Source organism: Phyllostomus hastatus, unplaced genomic scaffold (assembly GCF_019186645.2).
Source record: "Phyllostomus hastatus isolate PE091 unplaced genomic scaffold, TTU_PhHast_1.1 phas_contig_16, whole genome shotgun sequence".
Lineage (NCBI taxonomy): Eukaryota > Metazoa > Chordata > Mammalia > Chiroptera > Phyllostomidae > Phyllostomus > Phyllostomus hastatus.
In genome coordinates this window covers 13,548,277-13,575,411 of record NW_025333643.1, presented here as the reverse complement: position 1 = coordinate 13,575,411, position 27,135 = coordinate 13,548,277, and the positions used below count along the sequence as shown (strand labels likewise).

Below are 27,135 nucleotides of genomic sequence, written 5' to 3'. Positions count from 1 at the left end.
ATCACATGTCACAATGTATTTAATGTGTGGTCCAACACAACTCTTTTCCCAGTGTGGACCACAGATGCCAAAAGGTCGGACAGCTTTGTTACGGATGCTCCTAGTCGATCAAACATCTATTCTTTTTAAAAGACCTTTATTTAGCACAGAGGAAACCTCTAACACAGCAACAAATTGTATTATCAATCCCAGCCAATCACTGCAAATATATACTTCTATTCACAAGAGGATACAGAGAGAAAGGCCAATCATTTTTCTTAATATTTCTAAAACATTTATTAATATAATTATTGTTTAGAAAACATTTCAAAATCAAGACTATGGATAACTTCTGTTTTGTGCTATAATAACTCATTTTGACTTTCTTCTATGCAGAAAAAAAAAAAACCCCAAGCAATACAGCACTTGTGAAATAATCATTTGAAATAAAACCTCTAAATTCCTCCCTAACTTCCACAACTTTCTTTATGCAAAGCTTTAATGTTTCCTCATAGAGCTTCACAATTTTTAAGAACACATCCATTTTTACTCTAAAATGTTACAATTAGAATATAAATACCTACTTCCTTTTGTTTTTGCTTAAGTATGTCTTCTTCATACTGCTTCTGCATCTCTTCTCGTTCCCGTGCTAAACGAAGCTCCTCTTCTTGTTCTTCCTTCTTTCTCTGCTCTTCTTGCAACTGCTTCTTCCTACGCTTCTCTTCTACCTGAGCAGTGATGGCTTTCTAGTCAGAAACAATCACATAATCATTGTCACAAATTTTTTTTTAAAAAATCCAGTTCTAAGAGGGAAGTTCATAGCGATACAGGCCTACCTAAAGATAGAAACATTTCAAATAAACAACCTAACCTTACATCCACAAGGACTGGAGGAACAACAACAAAGTCCACAGTGAATAAAAGGAAGGAAATAACCAAGATCAGAGCAGAATTAAACAACACAGAGACTAAAAGAACAACTCAAAGGATTAATAAATCCAGGAGGTGGTTCTTTGAAAAGATAAACAGAATCGACAAGCCTTTAAGCAGACTCATCAAGAAAAAAAGAGAGGACCCAAATAAACAAAATCAGAAATGAAAGAGGAGAGATTATAACTAATACCACAGAAATACAAAGAACTGTAAGAAATTACTACAAACAACTATATGCCAAGAAATTTGAAAACCTGGGTGAAATGGACAAATTTCTAGAAAAGTATAATCTTCCAAAACTGAATGAATAATAAACAGAAAGCCTGAATAGACCAATAACAAGTTGGTGAAATCGAAATAGTAATAAAAGAACTCCTGGCACACAAAAGCCCTGGACTGTACAGTTTCACAGGAGAATGTTACAAAGCATTTAAGGAAGGGCTAACCCCATCTTTTAACAGATTTTCCAAAAAATCCAAGATGAAGGAAGACTTTCAAATTCTTTTTCTGAAGCCAGCATCATCCTAATCCCAAAACCGGTTAAAGACACTACAAAGAAAGAAAACTACAGGCCAACACTGCTGATGAACATAGACACTAAAATCCTCAACAAAATATTGGAAAACTGCATCCAGCAATACATTAAAAAGATCACACACCATGATTAAATGGGATTCATCCCAGGGATGCAAGGATGGTACAATATTCACAAATCAATAGATGTAATATACCACATAAACAAAAGGAAAGGCAAAAATCACAATCATAACAACAGATGCAGGAAAAGCATTTGATAAGGTACAGCACCCATTTACGATAAAAAGACTCGGCAAAATGGGAGTAGAGGGAGCATACCTCAACATACTAAAGGCCATATATGAGAAACCTACAGCCAACATCATATTCAATGGGCAAAAACTAAAAGTTTTCACCCTAAGATCAGGAATGAGTAAGGATGTTCACTTTCACCACTCCTATTCAACACAGTATTGGAAGTCCTAGCCGCAGCAATCAGACAGTAAAAAGAAAAAAAGGCATCCAAATTGGAAAGGAGAAAACAAAACTGTCATTGTTTTTAGATGACATGATAGTGTACATAGAAAATCCTATACTCTACCAAAAAACTACTTGACCAAATAAGTGAAATGGGCAAAACAGCAGGATACAAAATCAATATTCAGAAATCAAAGGCATTTTTGCACACAAATGAAATATCACAAACAGAAATCAGGAAAAAAATCCCATTTGATATAGCAACGAGAAAAATGAAGTGCCTAGGAATAAACCTAACCAAGGAGATAAAAGACCTGGATTCAAAAAACTATACAAGACTGAAGAAAGAAATTAAGGAGAGATACAAATGGAAGCATATACCATGCTCATGGATTGGAAGAAATAACATCATCAAAATGGCCATACTACCCAAAGCAATGTATAGATTGAATGCAATCCCTACTAAAATACCAATGATGTATTTCACAGATATAGAACAAACATTTCAAAAATTTATATGGAACTATAAACAACCCCAAATAGCTGTAGCAATTTTGAGAAAGAAAAAGTGGGATGGATCACAATACCCGACATCAAACTGTATTACAAGGCTATGATAATTAAAACAGTCTGGTACTGGCATAAGAACAGACACATAGATCAATGTAACAGAATAGAGAGCCCAGAAATAAACCCAAAGCTCTATGGTCAATTAATATTTGACAAAGGGAACAGAAGCATAAAAAGGAGTAAAAATAGCCTCTTCAATAAATGGTATTGGGAGATCTGGACAGCTACATGCAAAGGAATGAAACTCAACCACCAACGGATACCATATACAAAAATAAAATCAAGAGGGATAAAAGACTTAAAATGAGTCATGACACCATAAAAGTCCTAGAGTAGAACATAGGGAGGAAAATCTCAGATATTCCACACAGCAATATTTTCACCAATATGTCCCTTAGAGCAAGGGACAGAAAGGAAAGAATAAACAAATGGGACTTCATCAAAATAAAAAGCTTCTGCATGGCTGAAGAAAACATCAATGAAATGAAAAGGGAACCAAATGTATGGGAATATATATTTACAAATGATACCTCTGACAAGGGTTTGATCTCCCAAATATATAAAGAACTCACAAAGCTCCACTCCAGGAACACAAATAACCCAATTAAAAAATGGGCAAGGGACTGAACAAGGCCTATGCTGTAAGTTTATAATGAAATTTTATTTATATTTACTTAGGTGTCTATTGCCTATAAATAAGGCAAAGAGCAATACTTTACAATGCAATACCTGATGTTCTAACTGCTTTTGTCGCCACCTATCTCGTTCCTCAATCTGAGCTGGGTCCAAGAGGGCAGTCATCGAACGAAGGAAGCTGCAAAAGAGATATATTACCTATTTAAAGCCACCAAAATATGTGTTTAATGAGGTACTAAATCATTTTTGTTTTGGATATATCTACCATTTACTTCTACTTTATTTTTTTAAATAAAAATTTAATGACTTAATTTCTTCCACATCTCCATGACTATCCTGCAAGTATCAATCTGCAGCTTTTTTTTTTTTTAAGATTTTACTTATTTATTTTTAGAGAGAGGGGAAGGGAGTGAGTGAAATATCAATGTGTGGTTGCCTCTCACGTGCCCCCTACTGGGGACCTGGCTGTCCCCTACTGGGAATCAAACCAGCAACCTTTTGGTTCTCAGGCCAGGGCTCAATCCACTGAGCTACACCAGCCAGGTCTAGTTATTTCTACACTAAAGAAAAATACCAAACCTGAAATCAGTTAAGATTATATATTATAAATGTATTAACAGTCCTCATAAAGAACAGACTTTTTAAAACATCAATAAATACTGAAGTATGCACTTACTTTGTTTTTTGACTGTTTGCAATCACCACACCTCTAACAGGTTTTGCTATATGTTCCTCTTCTGAAGGTTCAATCTGGCTTCCAGTTGTAGGTGTATAAACACTGCTGATATCAGCCAGCTCCTGAGTGTCCGGAGAGACACAGAAGTACTCTGGTTGTTTGTGTGATGACCGAGAGGACAGTTGAGACTGAGAACCAGGATAACTCTTTAATGAATCAAAATGTATTGCCCATCTGTCATGTTCCTCATCCTAATTATGACAAATAAGAATTGCTAAAAATTTTTCCAATTGTTCTCACGTGTAAAATCTTAAATGAAAATCAAACATGATTTCTAAGTCACCATAAGCAGAATAAACATCATAAACATTAACAAATGCTTTTCGTATTGATTCCATACACATTTAAATAAGAAGCTTGGGGAATATGAGAAATTCAAAGAATTGGGAAATTTCTTAAAAGAAAATATGAAAAAAAATCACATTTTTTAAATGTGTTCAGTAAAAGGTTCACAAGAGTAAATGTGGAATATCTGGTATACTCTAGTCATATCAAATAGTTTCAGAATACTTTTAAGATTAAAAATGTGAAATTCATACCTGTCAGAGTGGCTATCATTCATGAATCAACAAACAACAAATGTTAGTTATGATGTTGGGAAAAGGGAACCCTCATGTACGGTTAGTAAAATTGCAAACTGGTACAGCCACTGTGGAAAAGTATGGAGGTTCCTCAAAAAATTAAAAACAGAACTACCTTATGACCTAGAATTCCACTTCTGGGTATTTAGCCGAAGAAATCCAAAACACTAATTCAAAAAGATATATGCATCCCTATGTTCACTGCTGCATTATTTACAATAGCCAAAATTTGGAAGCAACCTAAATATCCATCAATATATGTACAACATGTTCTTTACAACTGTAATCCTACTTTTGCCCTGCCCCATATAAGGAAAGGGAATTTTCTAATGAAAAATAGAAAATTACTTCTCTAAAACAATTACAGGATTTCCAAAGTTCTATCCTAACATAGTCTCACTTAGATTTTGAAAGGAGTTATATTGATAATTTAAAATAGATGAATATTGTTTTACATTTGGCTTCAAAATACAAAAAAATTTGCCTTTGGACCAGAGCCAGGAGGATAAGAGACTGATTTTTTCTCTGCTGAATAATAATGTCTATTTCTAGAATATCCTTCTTCTTTTCCATTTTGGCTACTGTAGCCTTATCACAATCTCTGACATTTCAATAAGAAAAATATATTGTGTCCAGATTAAGTCCTTGAATTATAAGAAAGCCAAAAATAAAAGAGTACCATAAAAATTTGTTGTTGCTTTAATTTATGAATTTAATATTCTCTAACAAAAAGAAAAGAATGTATTCTACTCTAATTGTCCTAAAATGCAACATTTTGTTATGTGAAATAATTGCAGGACATAATTTTAAATAGTTTGACAGAATTCAATGGCAATATACTTCAAAATGTTACTGTCTTCCCTTGTTTTTACCAGAAACAAAGACAAAAGCTCATAGTTTGCAACGAATTGCTTTCATCAGTAAATAGGAAATACTCATACAAAAAGAAAAAAAAACCTTAGCATCTCAGGTACTCCCACATAATCTTAAACAGGTTTTTAAAAACCCATCACATTTATTTGAGTCTAAAAGAACAACTCCAAAATGAGCACTATCTTCAGGTAAATTACTTAACAGGTCTTCTATCTCTAGAAATGTTATTTTAGAGGTCAAAGGGGAAAAGAAAAACACATGGGCTCTCTGAACTTCTTGTAAGAAATTCTCAACATTGACACTATATCAATCTTAGAATTCTGTGACCTGTTTTCCTAAGTCTGATATAACTAGATCTGGTTTCAAATTTTAGTGACATTGCAAATTATTCTGCACAAGTCAAAATTATCCTTGAAAATTCCTAAAACTTCTCACAAAATCTTTTATAGATATATATTTACAACTTAGTGGGAAAGTTAACAATCAGTTCCCTCAATTAAATATTCATTTTCTTATTCAAGGATGTCTTACAAAATGATTACCAAATACTTGCTTGCCACCTGAATAATTCATTTCACTTCTCCAACTAGGAAACCTTTTTTTTTTAAGTCGTTACTTTTATTTTTAAAGATTTGTCAAACTCTCCACATCATGGCATGAGTCTGCATGATTAGTAAGCAGCTTTTTCATTAAATGCTTGGAGGGGAACAAGTTTTCAGTCTATGAGATCTGACCATCCCATTGACTTTGAAGTTTCTCTTGATTAACAGGAGGAAAAGGGGGGAGGGAAGAAAAGGAGGAACATGCTAGAAACTGAGGAAAAGAATTCTCATGACAGCCATCTAAAACAAACAAAAAACTCAGAAAACAAAACCAATTCATTAACTCCACTTTTTCTGTTTTACAACGTTCTATTCCTCACTTTTGATTTTGCCTTTCCTGGCTGAAACACCTTCCCAGTCCTGCCGCTCCTGAAGACAGGAAAGGAGAAGCCCTATAGTACATGGTGATCTAAAGCCACATACCCCTAACCCCAAGGCTTTGTGGATTCTAGAGAACTGATGGTCCCCTGCTCCCAAAAGCTTGACCAACAGCATATGGTGAAAAAATTGGTCCTGGTAGAGGGGGAAAATGGGGAGGAACTGGGTTAAAGTGAGAGCTTACATAGTTACATAACACACCCTAATGTTCTTTCAGTTCAGCCCAGGCAAACACGACTAGTTATCTGCTGTTCTGGTCAGCGGGTGTTCCAGAAATTTCTCCAACCACTAGTCCTCTAGCCCCAGAAGCATTCTTGCCAACCTCACATGTCTGTTACTTCCCTTTGCCCACCCTCAGGCCACATGGGAAAGATCCCACCTGCAGCCAACAACCTGAAATAAAATTAACACAAAAGTCTCACTTGGTAAGCATTAGTTTGAAACAGAGGAACAAAGAGCAACTTTGAGATGCTATGTGTTGAAGGCAGATGTGAACAGCTCAAAGTTCCCACCCATTTGCCACCAAGACAACGGCCAGTGCTTCAAATGACCAGAAAAAATGGGACTATTAGTGGGTGAACAAAGGGCCAAATTTTATCTAACCTGTCGTGACTTGGGTTACCATTTCCATTTTTTAAAAGATTTTATTTATTTTTAGAGAGGGAAGGGAGGGAGAAAAAGAGAAACATCAATGTGCAGTTGCTGGGGTCATGGCCTGCAACCCAGGCACGTACCCTGACTGGGAATCAAACCTGCGACATTTTGGTTTGCAGCCCGAGCTCAATCCACTGAGCTACGCCAGCCAGGGCTCCATTTCCATTTTTAGCACCATTGATGTGCTCATTTTTAAAAATCTATATTAGCACCTTGTCCCCACGTAGAATAACAAACCATGCAAACATTTTAAACATTTGAGGTTTGAAATATGAAGGGAAAGGTTAAAGAGATAGAATCCGGTATTGCTGAAAAGAGTGCGGATTTAGATCACAGGATATTTGTACTTGTTGCTATCCTGCTCCCTGATGCCAAAGCAGCTGGCCCACTCATCCAGAGTGATGTACTTGTTGTTGTCCAGGTCACAGATGTCAAAAAATCAGGTGGTGCAAGTGCTCCATCAGGATGAGAGGTGCAAGCAGTGGGACCAGCTTAGTATGGGACAAGTACCTGTCACTGGGGTGCTGGTCCAGCTGACCAACTGCCAAAACACAAGGAAGATGTACACGTTGTAGTTCTCGAAGTCCTGGGCCAGCAGCAACATGGTGTGTGTTCCAAACTCCAGGCACTTCTGTTCTCATGGATCTTCTTCACCCGTAGCTCTGCTTCTTGGTTAGAAGGTTGTTGCCCTCATCCTTTTCACACAGAGTGACCAGGATGTTCCTGAGCCAGTCCCACATGTGTAGAGGGAATTCAGTCAGCTTGATGTCCGGTAGGGGGGATATATTTGCAGGGTCTAATGTAGTCCAGGTGGAGTTTGTGGCTCTTGGTGCCCTCCAGGTTGCACTTGTTGGTGGCAAAAAAGTAGCAGGACAGGTCAAAGGTTTCATTGGTATTGCTGCACACCTTCTGAAACTCAGCAATTGGGGCAGGGCAGCTGATAGGATCATGGCACGCATACATGGGGGTGTTGTTCTCATCCAGCTGTCACACCCCACCATGTTTGCAGTGGTGGTTCCAGCACAAGTTTTCAGCACTTCTTCCTCAGCACTTTCTTCAACTTCTCCTACTTCCACCTGGACAGGGTTGGCTCCCATGCGTACCTTAGACACCTCAGCCACTATTTCCTCCATAACCTATGTCTCATCAGGCAGGGCTCCCTGCTAAGGGGCTGCCAAGATCCTCTGGCCAGGCAAAGGAGAAAGAAGATCCAGGCCTTTATGGTGCTGGAAACCTTCAGAGGCAGGCAGGCAGCCTTATGAAGCTCTGCAGGATTGTCTAAGAAACCTTTTATTACTTTCTTTCTCCTAAGTTTCCCCAATGTGCATTCAGTTAGAGTAATGAAAGTACAAGGATTTGGGTGGGTAGGAAGAAGTGGGAGGTAGAATGAAATCTCCCTTTTGGCTACTGAGCTAATTTAAGCTAAGGCAAATGGGAACACAAGACACACTGTAATAAATGTGATTTGGCTACACCTAGCACCTCCCTTCCATTAATTCATCCCTAAATTAAGAACCCTTTTCCCCCAGACTTACTCAAACTTTCACTTTATCTCCCTCATATTATGGACCCAAGACTTCTCTTCTCCTATGTAAAATCTCCTTTTTAAAACATCCACATTCAGCCTATTCTATTCTCAAGTGACTGCCTTGAGTGAAAATGTTTTCATTGGTATTCCATATACCCATCCTCACAAACAGGTCCTGACATGTTACAGGGTCCTAATATAATTCTTTAGCTACCTTCAACTCATTCTGTTAGGAAACACTAATTCTTACTCATAACATAAATGTATGAATGTCAGCTGCTAAATCAGAACTGAAAATAGAGGGGTTTGCAAGTGGTCCACATTAAATACCTGGTTCTGTTTCATTTCATTCTTTCCTTAAAACTGTTTATTAAAAGACAGCTTTGAAAATAGTCATTCAGTGGTGACTTTGCCATGATCCACGATAGCCCTGCTTGCCAGCCCACCCATCAAGAGCCTCCTCATTCTAGACACTGTCCACCTACCTATCTTGTCCACTCATCAGGCAGAAAAGGCATTTGTGTGGATAATGGATGGTCAATCTCAGGACACTGAGCTAGGGAAAAAAAAAAAAAGATCTTCCAAGAGTAAGAGCATAAACAAAGGGCTGAAATAATTTTTTAAACTTGAAAATTTCTTTAAAATCCCCTGGAACCAGGACAATAGAGGTATGTGCTTGTTTGCTATATATCTTCTTTGGAGCCAGGTCTGTTCAAAATCTTTTGCTTATTTTTAAAAAGTGAGTTTTTTCTTATAACTTGGGTTTTTTAAAAGATATATTCTAGATGTAAGCCCTTTATTAGATAGGTAGTTTTTACTTTTCTGTGTTTTATAATCTAACAGTAATATTCAAAGAGCAGAACTTTTAAGGGGACTGCTTATCACCTTTTTTCTGTTTATGCCAGATTTCAATGTTGTGCCAGTACACATGGATTAATTTTATATCCAGCCCTTTTGTTTAAATTTCCCTATTACTTCTATAAATATAATATTAAATTCTGAATGGTAAACCTAGCTTGTGTTCCCTAATAAATCCAACTGATCATGATGAATTTTTAATATTTTTCTTCCTTTTATTGTCTTGTCAGGTTTTGTTACCAAAAATATTTGTTTTGTTAGCTTTGGTTATCAGGTGTTCACCTCTTTATACTTCCCTCATAAAGAACCTTGGAAAAGTTTTACTTTCTACCTTGTCTGGAAGAAGTCACCAATAAACGCACCTGGCCTGGAGTTCACTTTATGAGGTTTTTAATGATGAGTTCCATGTCTTTAATAAATTTAGATTCATTCAGAATTCCTATTTCTTGTATGACTTTAGTAATTTGTCTAATAGCATCAATTTTTCAGCTAAATTCTCTAATGCATTGGCAAAAGTTGTTCATAATATGCTCATTTTTTAAATGACCAGACTCTTTACTGATGTCTCATTTTTAATTGCCAATTGTTCAAGGACTCTATCAATTTAAATAGCTGTGTAAACAATTTCTGGCTTTCTTCTCTCGTTGCACGTTTCTAATTTTACTGATAGCCACAACAATCTTATTTTTTCTTTCCTTCTACTTCCTTTGGATTCAATTTTTCCTGTTCTTTCTCTTAACTTCTTGAAATGAATACTTAGATCATTGATGTTTTGTTTTCAGTCTTTCTCTTCTAAGAAATGCATTTAAGTCTATAAATTTTCCTCCAAGTACAGGAAGCCCATGTGTTTGGTATATTTTTTCATTATCACTCAGTTCAATATTTTCTAGTTATTTTTATTTCTTTCACTTAGAACAGTGATTTTCTTAAAAAAATATTAACTTTTAGTGGAAGGGACAGAGATAGAGATAAAGAAAAACATTGACTTTTTCCATTTATTTATGTATTCACTGGTTGATTACTGTATGTGCCCTGTGTGGGGATTGAACCTACAACTTTGGCATATTGGGATGACACTCTAATTGAGCTATCTGGCCAGGGCCTATAATAGTGATTTTTAATTGGTGTTTCACAACAGGCATACTGGTGTGCTAGAATTTTAAAAACATGTAATACTTGACCGTTTAAGTCAGGGACATTGACCTCTTTTCCCTTAGACTGTCATATGTATATGTATATATAGGCAACAACCAACACAAGAATAGCCATCTGGTATGAATGAATGAAAATTGTACCAATTTTTTTGTTAGTCTGGCAAAAAAAATTTTTTTTGGTGTGCTGAAGAATTTCAGTAGTTAGTTTATGTGTGCCATGAAATGGAACAGGTTGAAAGACTTAGAAGTATATTGGTTAAATAGCAAACACTTAGATATTTTACCATTTGTTACTGGTATTTAGTGTAATTCCACTGTGACAACATATTCTGTGTAACCTGGGCCTAAGAAATTTGTTGAGACTTCATGAATTAGCAAATTACTAATTCTCACTTTTTAATGTCTGATATTTTGTCCATAGATTCTTTGGATCTCCTACATAAATGATAAATCATTACAATTTTATCTTGTCCATTCCAGTTCTTTTGACTTTTGGTTTCTTCTCCCTGTCTTGCTATACTGGGTAGAACACCACTACCAACAAATAGTAATAATGTGGGTATTTTATCTCATTTTAAATTTTAAATGAAACACTAAAAATTTCTCAGATGAAGATATTCTGAGTTTTTTAGTTTTAATATTCAATTGGCAGTCCCTTCTAGTCTAATTTCCAGAGGCATTTTCCTTAATGAACTGGTATTGAATTTGATCAAATGCTTTTTCTGCATCTACTGAGATGTTTTCTTTTATTGTATTAAAAGGTACATTTGTGGATTCTTAAAATATCCTTAACTACCTAGCATGAACTTATCTAACTCATGATACATATTATTGAATTTCACTTGCTAATATTTTCTCTAGGATTTTTGTGTATTCATGAAAGAAATAAACCTAATTTTCCTTTTCTCTCATTTATTTTTCTGGCTTCAATATCAAGTATACCAGTCTTTTACATTTGGGATTTATTGGTAGAAATTATCAGTGAAACCATGTGGGCATTTTGTTCCCCTTGTGGGAAAACTTTAAACTAGACCTATTATTTACTTTAACAGTTACAAGACTATTCAAGGTTTTTCTTTTTAATTCCTGTTACTTTTACAGTAATTTATCCATTTCATTTAAGTTTTACAATTGTTGGCATGATAGTCACTAATAATTTACTTCCTACCTACAATTATTGGCATTTTCAGATGTAATTTTGTCTTCTTTATCAGTCTTGATATATATTCTTTTGAATTAGTGTTTTGGTTTTTTTTTTTTCAGATACATTCCCAGAAGTGGAATCACTGACTTACAAAGCAGTTCCATTTTTAATTTTTTGAGGTAACTCCATACTGCTTTCCACAGTGGCTGCAGCAACTTGCATTCCCACCGACAGTGCACAAAGGTTCCCTTTTCACCACATCCTCTCCAACACTTATTTGTTGATTTGATAATAGCCATTCTGACAAGTGTGAGGTGATATCTCATTGTGGCTTTAATTTCCATTTCTCTAATTAGTGACATTAAGCATCTTTTCATGTCTATGGGCCATTGGTATGTCCTTTTTTGGAGAAGTGTGTATTTAGGTCCTTTGCCAATTTTTTTAGTTGGAGTTTGTTTTTGGTGTTGAGCTTTGCAAGTTATTTATTAAATTTGGATATTAAACCTTTATCAGATGTATAATTGGCGAACATGTTCTTCTATTTAGTTGGTTTTCTTTTCACTTTATTTCCTTGCTGTTCAAAGTTTTTTAGCTTTACATAGTCCTGTTTATTTGTTCTTCTGTTTTCCTTAACCAAGGTGACAATATCAGAAAAAATACTGCTGCAATACCTGAGATTCTACTGCCTTTGTTTTCTACTATAATTTTAATTGTTTTAAGCTTAATATTTAAGACTTTCAACCATTTTGTTTATTCTTGTGTGTGGTATAAGAAGGTGGTCTAGTTTCATTTTTTGGAACATATCTGGGAACATATGTTTTTGGAACATAATGGGAACATGTCCCATTTCCCCCAAACCATTTATTGAATAGACTATCTTTACCCTGCTGTATGTTTTTGCCTCCTTTCTCAAATATTGACTATAAAGGTGTGGATTTATTTCTGAGCTCTCTGTTCTGTTCCATTTATCTACGTGACTGTTTTTATGCAGGTAACATGCTGTTTTGATTTCTATGGCCTTATGATATAGTTTGATACCAGGCAGCATGATTCCTCCAACTTTGTTCTTTCTCAAGATTGCTGTTGGTTCAATGTGAGCCATTTTATAAAAATCTTCAGAGGACTTGAATGTCTGAGGATATTTCGTTATCTACTCTTATTTAAACAATAATCTGGCTAAATATTAAATTCTAATTTTTAAAGTTATTTTCCATTTTAATACTTTGAAATATAACCAGTTATCTTGTACCCAGTGCTGCTGTTTAAAAATGTTAAAAAAAAAAAAAGAAAGAAATATGTGAAGTTCATCCTTGTTCTCTTATATATAGACTACTTTCTTTTTGCAGGTTTTTAGAATTTTTCTGTCTTTCATATTCTCAAATTTTAGTTTAGAATGTGGAGGTAGGATTTTTCTTATTCTCTTTTTTTTTGGTCCTTTGAATCTGGGGTCTTTTTCTTTTTCATTCTGGGAAATTAATCTCAATTGCTTTTTCAAGCATTTCCTCTTTCCAATTTCCCCCTCTTGTTTGAGCTGCCTATTACTGAATGTATTTCTTTGTTTATTCTCTTATCACCTTAGAAATTATTTTCCCTATGTCACTTTTTCCTTTTAAGATGTATTCTAAATATAATTTTCCAATTTTTTATTCATTGCTTAGAGGGTGGAAACTTTAGGCATTAAATGACAGTCATTCCCCAACCTTCAAAACAATTCCTTAGGTCAGTTTCTTTTTTGGAAACCTTCCTTAGATTGCAAGTCACCAGCCAGGTAAGTGAGAAGCAGGAAAGGGAAGTGAAGTATTTAATTGATTTTTCCAATTCCTCCCAAGAATTGTAATTTAAGGAAAGACTGCCCAAGATTTTATTTCAAAAGACAACCAGAACAGAGATCTGAGTTATAGTAAATGTAAGGTGATAAACTATTTGTTTTAAAGAAATGGGGAGTGTGGAGGAGGGGCAGGTAGTAAATTAGCAAGAACTCCAACAATTCATTTGTTAAATATATTTTATTGATTATACTATTACAGTTGTCCCATTTTTTTCCTCCCCTTTATCCCCCTCTATCTTGTATACCTCTCCCTCCAGCATACCTCCTGCCTTAGTACATGTCCTCAGGACGTAACATAAGTTCTTTGGCTTCTCCCTTTCCTATACTATTCTTAACTCCCCCCTATTTTGTACCTACCATTTATGCTTCTTATTCCATACAGCATTTTCCCCCATTCTCCCCCTCCACCTCTCCATTCATAATCTTCCATGTGATCTCTATTTCTGTGATTCTGTTCCTGTTCTAGTTGTTTGCTTAGTTTTTGTTTTAGGTTCCATTGTGGATAATTGTGAGTTTGTTGTCACTTTACTATTTGTAGTTTTGATCTTCTTTCTCTTAGATAAGTCCCTTTAACATTTCATATAATAAGGGTTTGGTGATGATGAACTCCTTTAACTTGACCTTATCTGGGAAGCACTTTATCTGCCCTTCCATTCTAAATGATAGCTTTGCTGGATAGAGTAATCTTGGATGTAGGTCCTTGCCTTTCATGACTTGGAGTACTTCTTTGTAGCCCCTTCTTGCCTGCAAGGTCTCTTTTGAGAAATCAGCTGATAGTCTAATGAGAACTCCTTTGCAGGTAACTGTCTCCTTTTCTCTTGCTGCTTTTAAGATTCTCTTTTTATCTTCAATCTTGGGTAATGTAATTACTATGTGCCTTGGTGTGTGCTTCCTTGGGTACAACTTTTTGGGGGCTCTCTGAGCTTCCTGGAAGTCTATTCCCTTTGCCAGATTGGAGAAGTTCTCCTTCATTATTTGCTCAAATTAAGTTTTCAATTTCTTGCTTTCTCTTCTTCTTCTGGCACTCCTATGATTCAGATGGTGAAATGTGTAAAGTTGTCCCAGAGGTTCCTAAGATTCTCCTCATTTTTTTGAATCCTTGATTCTTTATTCTGTTTCGGTTGAATGTGTATTTCTTTCTTCTGTTCCAAATGCTGATTTGAGCCCCAGTTTCCTTCTCTTCACTGTTGGTTCTCTGCATATTTTCCTTTATTTTACCTTGTATAGCCTTTACTTCTTTCTTTATTTTACATTCTTACTCAATCATTTTTGTGAGCCTCCTGATTACCAGCATTTTGAACTGTGCATCTGATAGGTTGGCTATCTCTTCATTGCTTAGTTCTATTTTTTCTAAAGCTTTGATCTGTTCTTTCAGTTAGGCCATATTTTTTTGTCTCAGCGTGCCTGTTATGTTGTAAGGGGAGGAGCTTTAAGTATTCACCAGGGTGAGACAACCCACATCACTGTGTTGTGGTGCTCACTGTATGTAGAGGAGGGGTAAGAGGGAACAATGCTACTTGCTCAGCTCTCATCCCATTTTCTGTTATTTCCCCAGCTGCCCAGAAGTGAATTGGGCTCTTCTGGTGCTGATTCCTGGATGGGTGTGTTTGTGTATGTTCTAGGATCCTGTGGGTCTCTCTCATGGACTTCCCTGTGACACTGGGAGTTTCTCCTACCACCACAACACCCACAGATTTTTAAAGCCAGAGGTTTTGAGGTTTTATTTCCCTGGACTGCAAGCCTGGGTTGGGTGGTCTGCCTCGCTCCCCAGTTGTTCTTCCTGGTTTATCTGCACGCAAATGTGGGACCTCCCTATCCAGCAGCCACCTTCCCTCCTACCAGTCTGGATGAATGCTTCTTTAATTCCTTAGTTGTTGGACTTCCACACAATTTGATTTTTTGGCAGTTCTAATTGTTTTTTGTTTTTACATTGGCCATTGTCCTTCTTTTGGTTGTGCAAGGAAGCAAAGCATATCTACTAATGCCTCCATCTTGGCCAGAAGTCCTAAAGAGAGAATCTTAAAGGCAGCAAGAGAAAAGCAGAGAGTTACCTACAAAGGAATTCCCATAAGACTGTCAGCTGATTTCTCAAAATAAAATTTTCAGGCTAGAAGGGGCTGGCAAGAAGTATTTAAAGTGATAAAAAGCAAGGACCTACAACCCAGATTACTCTATCCAGCAAAGCTATTATTTAGAATTGAATTTCTAATTCAATTTCTCAGAGAAGGTAAAACTAAAGGAGTTCATCATCAAACGATTATTATATGAAATGTTAAAGGGACTTATTTAAGAAAAAGATAAAAACTATGAAAATAAAAATGGCAATAATCCTAATCAATGGGTCTCAGTTTGTCAGGCGTCCTCCCACAAAGCAAAAATGGCAATAAATTCACAACTATCAACAATTGAATCAATCCAGGAAACAAATGAAGCAAACAAGCAGAAAAAAAACCAGAATCATAGATATGGAGATCATCTGGAAGGTTATCAATTGGAAGGGGGTAGGGAGAGAATGGGAGAAAAGGTTCAGGGATTAAGAAGTGCAAATTGGTAGGCACAGAATAGCCAGCAGGATGTTAAAAACAGTATAGGAAATGAAGTAGCTGAAGGACTTGTATGCATGGCCCATGGATATGAACTAAAGTGGTGGGGGGGACTGCTAGAGGGAATGGAGGGTACCAGGTGGAGGAGGGTAAAGGGGGGAAAATTAAGCCAATTGAAATAGCATAATCAATAAAATATATTAAAAAACACAAAACATAGATATAGTTATATCATATGTATTGTTCAGCAATTTACCTTTCTGGTTTTGCAATGTCTTAGATACACTGTGTCAGCTCCATATTCCTGTTTTTTTTCAACCACAAATTTCTTTTTTTTTTTTTTTAACGATTTTATTTATTTTATTTTAGGGAGGGAAAGGAGGGGGAGAGAGAGAGAGAGAGAGAGAGAGAGAGAGAGAGAGAGAGAGAGAGAGAGAGACATCAATGTGCGGTTGCTGGGGGTTATGGCCTGCAACCCAGGAATGTACCCTGGCTGGGAATCGAACCTGGGACACTTTGGTTCCCAGCCCACGCTCAATCCACTGAGCTATGCCAGCCAGGGCTTCAACCACAAATTTCTTGTTAATTGTGTTTTAGTTTTGATTCACTTTTCTGACTCTAAAATAACCTTTAAAAACTGTTCTTTAAGCAACAAAAAAATATCAGGAAAAGACCCTGAGAGGAATATTTTATAAATTCTTACAGGTCTACCTTTATGTTCCCTTTACATGTAAACATGTTTAGGCATTAAATTTCTTAGTCCCAGTCTGTATTTAGTAAACTTTTATAAATATTGCTCTATTATCTATATAGAAGAAATCTAAGGTTAACTTGATTTTTGTTCCTTGCCTTCTTAGGTTTAAATACTTGAAGTCTATACTTCCTGAAATTTGATCACTTACTAGGATGTCTTCAAATCAGCCTCTTTTAATTCATTTAACTTAATTTTTCTTTCTAGTCTAGAAATTTTTTTCCTCTGATATGTTATTAGCGCTTTTATCTATTTGTTTTCTTCTTTGGAGAAATCTTTCACTCAAGGTTATACTTTATTCAGCTATTTGTAGTATATTTTATGCTAGACTTTGTATTTTTTTTAAAAAAAAATTCTTCCTGTATTCAGGGAAATGTCCCCAGTGAATTATTCTTCTTTCTCATTGTGATTTCAATTTCTTTCATTACCAAATCTTTTTACTTTCCTGCTATTGTATTCTTAGTTTTATTCTACTCTTATCTTGGGCCTATTCTTGTACAAGAATTTCCTGAACAACTTCAAGTCCTTTGTGGAATAAGACATGAATAAATAAAAGCAATGTCAGTGTTTTCTTTAAAAATGTCCTGCTTCACAAATAGGACATATTTCTAATGAGATTTTCCTCTGAGTATTTAGCTGGTATACTCCTCTTTTTAGTGCTGAGAATGTTCAAAGTCTCCATTTTTTCAGTTCACCCCTCCTTAAACAGTCATTTCTCTAGGTCTAATATTATGGGTAGTTAGGATTCACAAGTTACACTTAGTGATCTCCTCTACCTGATTAGGTATTAGTAAATTCTGCATCTTATTCTAAAACCAGATGCACAGATGTGATGTGCCTAGTATATTTCTTAACTAGGAGGCCTTCAAACAATTCTATCTCATTATTCAATTTACTATTAATCTTTCTGGCAAGAGACCCACCCAGTTTTCAATATAGAGTCCAATTTTGGAGGACTAAGATAAGGTTCCCCTGATTCCTAGATTGTCCAGTATAGAGAGACAAAAGGAAGCTTTGGGCAGGACTGGCTCATTTTGGCTAGGCTGCTATTATTTGTTTCTTCTGAAATAAAGCCCTCCGTGAAATGGGACTGGGTTTCAACTTAGTCACATTCCAGTTCTACTGTGGGGTGGACCTCATAATCCACAAACACTATTCCCAGGATGCTAAAGTAACCTGCCAATAGTAATATAAAAGTTCCAGGTATTCCATTTGTAATCTACTGGGTTGCATAACCTGCTATTTTTAAAAACTCTTGTCCTATTAGTGATATAAATCCATAGAAATTCTTGCTGAACTCTGAACTATATGATATAATGTATTCTTCCTGGTTCATGGCATGGATAGAGATGTGTTTTGTATTGTCTTTTATATCCTTTTGCATGTTAGAAATATTACGTAATATTTTCAAGTCAGTTGAAAAGTCAAAAAGGAGAAGATAGACATATGTGGTCAGTTATGATCACACATATATGAATTTCTTGGCTTTAATGCTGATCAATATATGTATCTACTCATTAACAAACAATATGAAAGATTCACATCAAACTCATGTGCCACACAACAACCACCACTCTCAAGATTACACACACACAACTTCTTAAAATAGATTCAGCAAAATTGTAGGATACAACTTAGAATAAACAAATTCAACAAAGTTGCAAAAACAATGCAACACAGAAAAATAAGTCACATATCTGGGAAAGGAAATAAAACAAATCCATGTAGATGTATAACAGCATCAGAAAGAATAAAATATTTAGGAGTAAGTAGGCAAGATACATGTATCTTGAAAACTATAAAACATTACTGAAGGAAATTAAAGAAGACATATAAACGGAAAGATATAATGTGTTCATGAACTGGAACACTTAGCATTATCAAGATTACCTAAATTAATCTGTATTTTCAACGTAATCTTTACGAAAGTCTCACAGTTTTTTGCAGAAATAGAAAGACTTATCCTTAAAATTCATATGGAATTTCAAGGGACCCTCAATAGCTTAAATGATATTGAAAAGAACAACATTGTAGGACTTACACTTTCTGGTTTCAAAACTTATTACAAAGGCATGGTAACAAAACAGTTAGGACAGTGTCATAGACAGATAGATATACAGAACAACAGAACAAAATGGAGAGCCCCAAAATATGCCCTCACATACAGTCAAATGACTTTCAACAATAGTATCAAGACTATTCAATGAAGAAAGCACAGTATTTTCAAGAAATGGTGCTGGGGAAACTGGACATCCATACAAAGGAATGAAGTTGGACTCTTACCTTATACCACAGACAAAAAAGTAACTTAAAAGGAATCAAAGACTGAAACATAAAAAACTCCTAACAAGAAAACATAGGGGAAAAAACCCCTGATATCAGATTTGGCAATGATTTCTTGGGTATGACACCAAAATCACAGGCAACAAAGAGAAAAAGATAAAATGTACATCATCAAATTTGAAAATTTTTATGCCTCAAAGGACACTATCAAGTGAGTAAAAAGTCAGCCCACGAATGGGAGAAAGTATCTGCCAGCACATATTGAATAAGGCATTAACATACAGCACATATAAAGAAGGGGAGAGAAGGGGAGGGAAGAAGGAAGGAAAACAAATGTTGGTGGGGATGTGGAGAAATCAGAACCTTGTGCATTGCTGTTAGGAATGTAAAATGGTGCAGCAACTGTGAAAAACAGTAACATAAAATTGCCAAATTAAAATTGGTAAAAATGTAACATAAAAGTTAACCATAAAATTAGCATATGATCCAGTAATTCCACTTATAGGGATATACCCAAAAGAACTGAAAACAGAGACTCAGAGATTATATGTATACCAATGTTTATAGCAGTAATATTCCTAATAGCAAAAAAGTGGTAACAACTCGAATATCCACTAACATTTGAATGGAAGGAGAAACAAAATGCAGTATTAACACGTACAATGGAATATTATTCAACCTTAAAAAGAAATGAAATTCTGATACATGCTACAGTTTAGACAAACCCTAAAAACATTATGCTAAGTGAAATAGTCAGACACAAAAGAATATTGTGTGATTCTACTTAAAGGTACCTAGAATTCAAATTCATAGAGACACAAAGTACAATGGGTATTGCCAGAGGCTAGGTAGAGAGAGAAATGGGGAGTTATTGTTTAATGGGTACTTTCAATCTGGGATGATGAAAAAAATCAGAAGATGGACAGTGGTGATGGTTGTGTGACAATGTAAATATAGTTAATACCACTGAACTTTACTAAAGTGATTGAAATTATAAAAATGTTATATATATTTTATACAATAAAAGGTAAACAAAATAAAAAGGAAAAAATTAGATGGAATTTTTTGTTGACCAACTGAAGAGCTATGGTTTGGTGGTAGCCATATGAAATGAGCAATATGAAGTGAGGAGAATGACTCACATTCTACCTCATGTTAGAGAGTACATTAGAATATACATCCTACACTTAAAAGACTTCTCAGGAAGGGGTAATCATTAGGGAAAAACAAGTTTTATGAAGGTAAGTTATTCTCAAAAAGGCTGAGGCTGTAAGTAAATTTCTTAGAAACACAAAAGGAATTTTAAGCTGCACTATGTAAAAGACTGTTTGGTTGAACAATATAGAGATGAGAATACATCATTCAACTGGGTAGGGAGAATAAAAATCAAGGGGCGAGAGGAAAGAAACCTGTTAAGAGAATTGACCCTGAACAGCCTCAGAGTTCTAAATGGACCTGCTTTGTAAACTATGACTACAGCAAATCTTGGAGGAACACAGTGAAGAAATAAGAGTCTATAGTAGTAGACTAAAATCAAGTAGGTTAAGGGATGAAGAAACATCCTTCTTCATCCCTTGTTTTAACTAGCATGAGAACTTAAACTTTTAAACTTTCCAGTCCTGCATCAATGCCTGGATATACATCAGACTTCCAGATAACCCTCTAATTACCCCCTCAAGGACTCATGTATACAGACCACTTGACATCCACTATCTAGACCACCAGATGTGACTCAACTTCCTCGCACCATTCTCCATACTATCCAGACTGCCTGACACCTGAGTGATAACTATGGACCATCCTAGGGCTAACGTAGAACTGATTTTCTCGAGAATGTATTTTTACTATAAGAACTCTTAACTTTTCTTTCTTCTTCGGAACACTTCTGGGGAGTTACCTGGTGTTTTCATTTTGCAAAGCCTAAGACCCATGAATAAATCTTGATCATTTATTTCTAGCCAAAGCCTCCATACTCTTTTTGAATTTGTTTGATACCTTCATAAGCACTTGCTATTTGTCAGCCACTGTTCTAAGCACTTTACATGCATTACCCCTCACATTCTAACAAAATTGATCTTGGTGATTCTGCCTACAACCAAACTTCTCCTTTTCTCAATTAAATGAAATTATAACTTAATATTCAAGTGGTATAAATAGTCCTGGCTATGGCTGAGATTTCTAAACCCAACCGCTTATAGGAATTTAAGAAGGGGGATTTTTTTTTAACACAATTCATTTTCCCTCAATAGCATCTTTCCAGTGTCTTACCACAATCATACACAAATACATAAAAACTGCATTTAAATAGTAAAAGAATAAGTAGATAATCATACTCTTTAACCTTTGGTTGTTCAGCCCTGGATTTAGTATGTGTTTGTTTTCTAGTCCTTCTGCCATCCCCAACCCCCATCTCTGACTCCAAAATAAAAATACTTTACAGTTCTTGGATTCTTGAAAAAGACACATGCTTTCATTAAAAAAAATATACAAATCATCATTTCTTTGTTTAAAAATTAAGTCACCTCAAATTGTAAATTCTTTATTTGCCCATATCATAGTATAGGTTACTCCCAGGTAATAAATGACCTAAAAACCATGCAAATTAAACAATACTAAATGATATACTAACATTTCAACCTAAATTTTGGTAAATGAAAATACTTAATATTTTAACATTAGCAATTCTTCAATTCTAATGTTGAAAAGTAAATAAGCTGATTCTCACCAACTTCATGAATAGTTTTAGTGGTTTTTAGTAGTGTCTACATGTATCAACTTCTAAACATTACACATTTAAAATTTTCACCCAGAAATAAATATTTTCCCAAAATTATATATATCAAAACTAATTTACTGCCTTTTAAGAGTCAAAGTGCTGGAATTTCCAGCCAAGATGGAGGTGTAGGTAGACACACTGTGCCTATTCGCACAAACAAAATAAGGACAATAAAAATTTAGAAACAAAAAAACAACCAGAACTGACAGAAAATTGAACTGTACGGAAGTCTGACAACAAAGGAGTTAAAACAGACACATTCATCCAGACTGGTAGGAGGGGCGGAGTCAGCGGCTGGGCAGAGAGGGGTTGTGGCAAAAAAAGAGGTGGCTTGTGGACCCCCAGCACACAAGGCAGCAGTGGGCAGGCCCTGGGCACGCAGGCAGCAGCTGGCAGACCCCGGGCGTGGGGTGGAAGCAGGCAGACCCAGTGAGGTGCACAAGACAGCTGGCTGGCTGGTCCTATATTTGAGTGCAGATAAACAAGGCGAAACTGGGGAGCGAGACAGACTAAGCAACCCAGGGCTCCAGCTCCGGGAAATAAAGCCTCAAAACACCAATTGAAAACACCTGTGGGGACTGAGGTGCCGGGAGAGACTCCCAGCCTCTCAGGAGAGTTCACAGAGACCCACAGGGTCCTAGAACATACACAAGTCCACCCACATGGGAATCAGTAACAGAAGGGCCCAGTTTGCTTGGGGGAAGTGGCAGAAGGGACTGAAATATGACAGAGAGCAGAGCAAGCGCCATTGTTCCCTCTCTGATCCCTGCCCCATATACAGCATCACAGCCTAGTGACTGGGTTGCCCTGCCCTGGTGAACACCTAAGGTACTGCCCCTCACTACATAACATGTGTGTCAAGACCAAAAAAAGAAAAAAAAAAACAACCCAGCCCAAACAGAAGAACAGATCAAAGCTCCACAGCAAATACAACTAAGCGATGAAGAGATAGCCAACCTATCAGATGCACAGTTCAAAGCACTGGTGATCAGGATGCTCACAGAATTGGTTGAATTCAGTCACAAATTAGATGAAAAAACAAAGGCTACGCTATGTGAGATAAAGGAAAATGTACAGAAAACCAATAGTGATGGAAAGAAAACTAGAACTCAAATCAATGGAGTGGATCAAAAGGAAGAAAGGAACAACCAAACAGAAAAGAATGAAGAAATAAGAATTCAAAAAAATGAGGAGAGGCTTAAGAACATCCAGGACATCTTTAAATGTTCCAACATCTGAATCATAGGGTTACCAGAAGGAGAAGAGGAAAAGCAACAAGTGGAAAAGTTGTTTGAACAAATAATGAAGGAGAACTTCCCCAATATGGCAAAGGAAATAGACTTCCAGGAAGTCCAGGAAGCTCAGAGAGTCCCAAAGAAGTTGGACCCAAGGAGGAATACACCAAGGCACATCATAATTACATTAGCCAAGGTAAAAATGAAGGAGAGAATTCTAGAAGCAGCAAGAGATAAGAAGACAGTTACCTACAAAGGAGTTCCCATCAGACTGTCAGCTGATTTCTCAAGAGACCTTATAGGCAAGAAGGGGCTGGAAAGAAGTATTCCAAATCATGAAAGGCAAGGACCTACATCCAAGATTGCTCTGTCCAGCAAAGCTTTCATTTAGAATGGAAGGGCAGATAAAGTGCTTCTCAGATAAGGTCAAGTTAAAGGAGTTCATCATCACCAAGCCCTTATTTTATATGTTAAAAGGACTTATCTAGAAAAAGAAGATAAAAAACATGCATAGTAAAATGACAGCAAACTCACAATTATTAACAACCATGCCTGAAACAAAAACAAAAACAAACTAAGCAAACAACTAGAACAGGAACAGAACCATAGAAATGGAGGTCACATAGAAGGTTAGCAACAGGGGAATGGGGGGAGGAGAGAGGGGGAAAAGGTACAGAGAATAAGTAGCATAGATGGTAGGTAGAAAATAGACAGGGGGAGGGCAAGAATAGTATGAGAAATGTAGAAGCTAAAGAACTTACGACACACAGACATGAACTAAAGTGAGGGAATGTGGGTGAGAGAGGGTGTGCAGGGTGAAGGGGATTGAAGGGGGGAAAATGGGACAACTGTAATAGCATAATCAATAAAATATATTTTTTAAAAAAGAGTCAAAGTGCTTTTGGAAATGTGGGACTATAATTCAGACACCATTCCTTTGGCTAATGTAAAATTATCAACAGACTACAAAACTGATATAGGTAAGTCAACCCTGTATGGAACAGAACAAATAGCCATGCAAGCAATCTAATCTGGAGGGATTCTTTAAGAAAATCTACCAGGACTGAATGAAAATGTCTACACTTAGAATCATCCCTTTAGCCTACTTATTTTCAGAATATATTTGCTAACATGTAAATATTCACTAGGAAGCCGGGATTATATGTAAAAAAGAAACAATAACTTTTTTTAAATTTAAGGAGCACAATGCACTCAGTAAAAATTAACTGATAATTAAAAATAAAGGTACTTACACTCACTTCTTCAAGAAAAATAGGTTACACAGTGATCCAGTACTAAATATATATATATTTATATATTTATATAAATATATAAATATTTATATTTTCAAAGTAATGACACTTAGGACTCACCTCTAAAATCTGACCAGCTCTAGATAATGAGTGACCATCAGCCTGGACCACTGCTACCTGACTGGAAGACTGTGACAGAATGCTGGAAACACTAGGAAAAGTCTAAAAACAAATAGAAAAACAAGGGCACACTTTCTTCATCTTACATAAAACACAGGCAAAATTTAAGTCACCACACCAAGACCTGAGGGACACCTGGTACATACTTATGTTTGACTTGATAACCTTATGGTGGATACCACATGGTCAGTGATAGAATTTTGTGGTCATATAAAAAATTGCAGAGTTCTTTTATAGGAGCCTAATGGTGTTACCTGGGGCCTCTACACATACCTACTAATATAGTAAGACAATTTAAAGAATGCAAACAGATATTAGTTGAGGTCATAAATAAATTCAAAATAACAATGTTTTCAAATATCATATGAAAAGTTTTTTTAAAAATAGATATGCTTTAAATATAAATTTTATGATATGAATATAGTTAGCATTAAAAAACAGCAATTAAGTCCCAGCTGGTATGGCTCAGTGGGTTAAGCCATTTATATTCCATAAATGCTTGATTTTGAAATTCTTACCTTAGACTGGTCAAGAATTTGAAGATTTTCCCATACTATATCACTTTCAGATTTTTTCCAAGGATTATTCCATTTTTCAGGAGCTTCTTTTTCTTTCTTCTTTAAAGCAACCTGTTCATCTGCAAATAATATCCTTTTTTAAAAAATGTACAAAAACTATTAAAAAGTCACTTAAACAAATCATATCCATTTAAAGATTTTATTTATTTATTTTTAGAGAGGGGAAGGGAGGGAGAAAGAAGGGGAAAGAAACATCAATGTGTGGTAGCCTCTCATGTGCCCCCCACCACAGACCTGGCCTGCAACTCAGGCATGTGCCCCCAGCTGGGAATCGAATCAGTGAACCTTTGGTTCACAGGCCAGCACTCGATGCACTGAGCCACACCAGCCAGGGCAAATCATGACCTTCTTAAAGAGTGCAGATTCCAACACAGATGAAAATTGTTTTATAGGGAGGAGATTAACTCACAAGCCAGAAGAAAAAAATTTAAGGGGTATGGAATCATTTAATCAGAACCAAGTTTAAGTAGGGCACGCAAATGGATGTAAAAATGTTTTATTACAATTATCAATAAAAAGAAATTCTTTCAGAACAACATATATTATGCTAATTATTCTCAGGTTCTAATTTCCTATAATGTTTGTTCAATTACTACTAAGAGACTTAAAAGCTAGAACTCTGGACTCAAAGAGAACCATGGGGATCAAATCCAAGTTCAACCATTTCCCAGCTATGTAACTATGGGCAAACTGTTATTCACCCCTGTAAACCTGTTCGTTCTTCTGTCAAAAGCAAGTGATAATAGTGTGTATTTTAGTATAGGGCCTAGCACAAAATAAATATTTAATAAGTGTCAGCCATTGCTATTCATAGCTGTGGAAAAGTAAAAAATGTAAAATCCTGTGTCTAACAGATATAAACAAACAAGACCCCCAAATCAATAGTTCTTAAAACTTCAGATATATAAATTTAAATTCCAAGAATGAAAGCTTAGTTTTAACATAGAAAGATGTGTTTTTCTAACATTATCAAGTAAAAGAATGTAAATTGTGTTTTTAAGATAATAATTAAAGCATAAAATGCTCGGTCATTTCAAAGTGGTTCCAACTTACTTCAGAAGTTTTGTATTGCATTTTGATAAGCTAAATTTGTATTACAAGAAAATACTTAAAGCTGAAATTATGCTATAAACACATATCAGATCTCCAAATCTGCTGACTCTACTACAATACATTTAATTTCTTCATTCCTCTGTTACTTTCACTTCTAATATCATTTCATTCCCTACTTCTTCTGCTTATCTTTTTCTAGATCACCTGTCCTGTCCCAGCATGATTGCCTCACAGGAGGGTGAAGCCCATCTTCATGTTTAGTACAGCTATTCCTAAGAAGTAGAACTGTTACTTCACATGTTTTCCAAACTCTGGACGATAAGTCTAGTCCAAGAAGTAATGGGAGTTTCTTAGTTATTATTACCCTAACAGAAATTATAAATTTTTCTATTGTATGGTATCTATAGGCTGACAAAAAGCAACAAAGCTTGCTTTTGTATGGAATATACTAATATTGATAATTCTCCATTAGAACACTGAGTATTTAAAAATGAACTCTTATTTTTTTAAAGATTTTTATTTATTTATTTTTAGAGAGGGGGTAAGGGAGGGAGAAAGAAAGGGAGAGAAACATCAACGTGTGGTTGCACGCCTGTTACTGGGGACCTGACCTGCAACCCAGGCATGTGCCCTGACTGGGGATCAAACCAGAGACCCTTTGGTTCTCAGGCAAACACTCAATGCACTGAGCCACACCAGCCAGGGCTCTCTATTTTTTAAAAAAAAACCTTCTTCATAGGATTTCTGTAATAGAAAAATATGATAATAGATTCTCAAGAAATGAGAAAAGTTTAGGAATCTTTGAGATCCAGGAGCTCCAGAACGATTCTGATAACATTAATGCTCTCCTCTGGCTTTGGTACATACCACAGAGTGCCAAACAAAAAAATACAATCTAAGTGAATGTGTAACCACAAATCTTATGCATTTACAGAGAACTACTCTAGATGGCAACTGTTATAAAGCAAGACTTTTGATAACATTATACTAAAAAATATAGTTCATACTCAATATATATTCCATAAAGCAACTAAAT

General features: G+C 35.8%; 1 protein-coding gene and 1 pseudogene across 7 annotated transcripts in view; both read right to left on the bottom strand.

The window, feature by feature from the left end:
- The window catches only part of CCDC66 (coiled-coil domain containing 66), a 60,970-nt gene that overhangs the window by 24,745 nt on the left and 9,090 nt on the right, over window positions 1-27,135 (bottom strand). For 5 of the 7 annotated variants that reach the window (XM_045832354.1, XM_045832355.1, XM_045832358.1 and 2 more), the window contains 5 exons: window positions 24,987-25,105; window positions 24,409-24,510; window positions 3,788-4,038; window positions 3,205-3,289; window positions 564-725 (listed from right to left, as the gene is read on the bottom strand). In XM_045832354.1, coding sequence (XP_045688310.1) covers window positions 564-725; window positions 3,205-3,289; window positions 3,788-4,038; window positions 24,409-24,510; window positions 24,987-25,105 — 719 coding nt within the window. The remainder of the gene's footprint in view (window positions 1-563; window positions 726-3,204; window positions 3,290-3,787; window positions 4,039-24,408; window positions 24,511-24,986; window positions 25,106-27,135) is intronic. The other 2 variants (XM_045832357.1, XM_045832360.1) reach the window with 2 other exon arrangements.
- LOC123814299 lies at window positions 7,136-8,645 on the bottom strand (annotated as a pseudogene).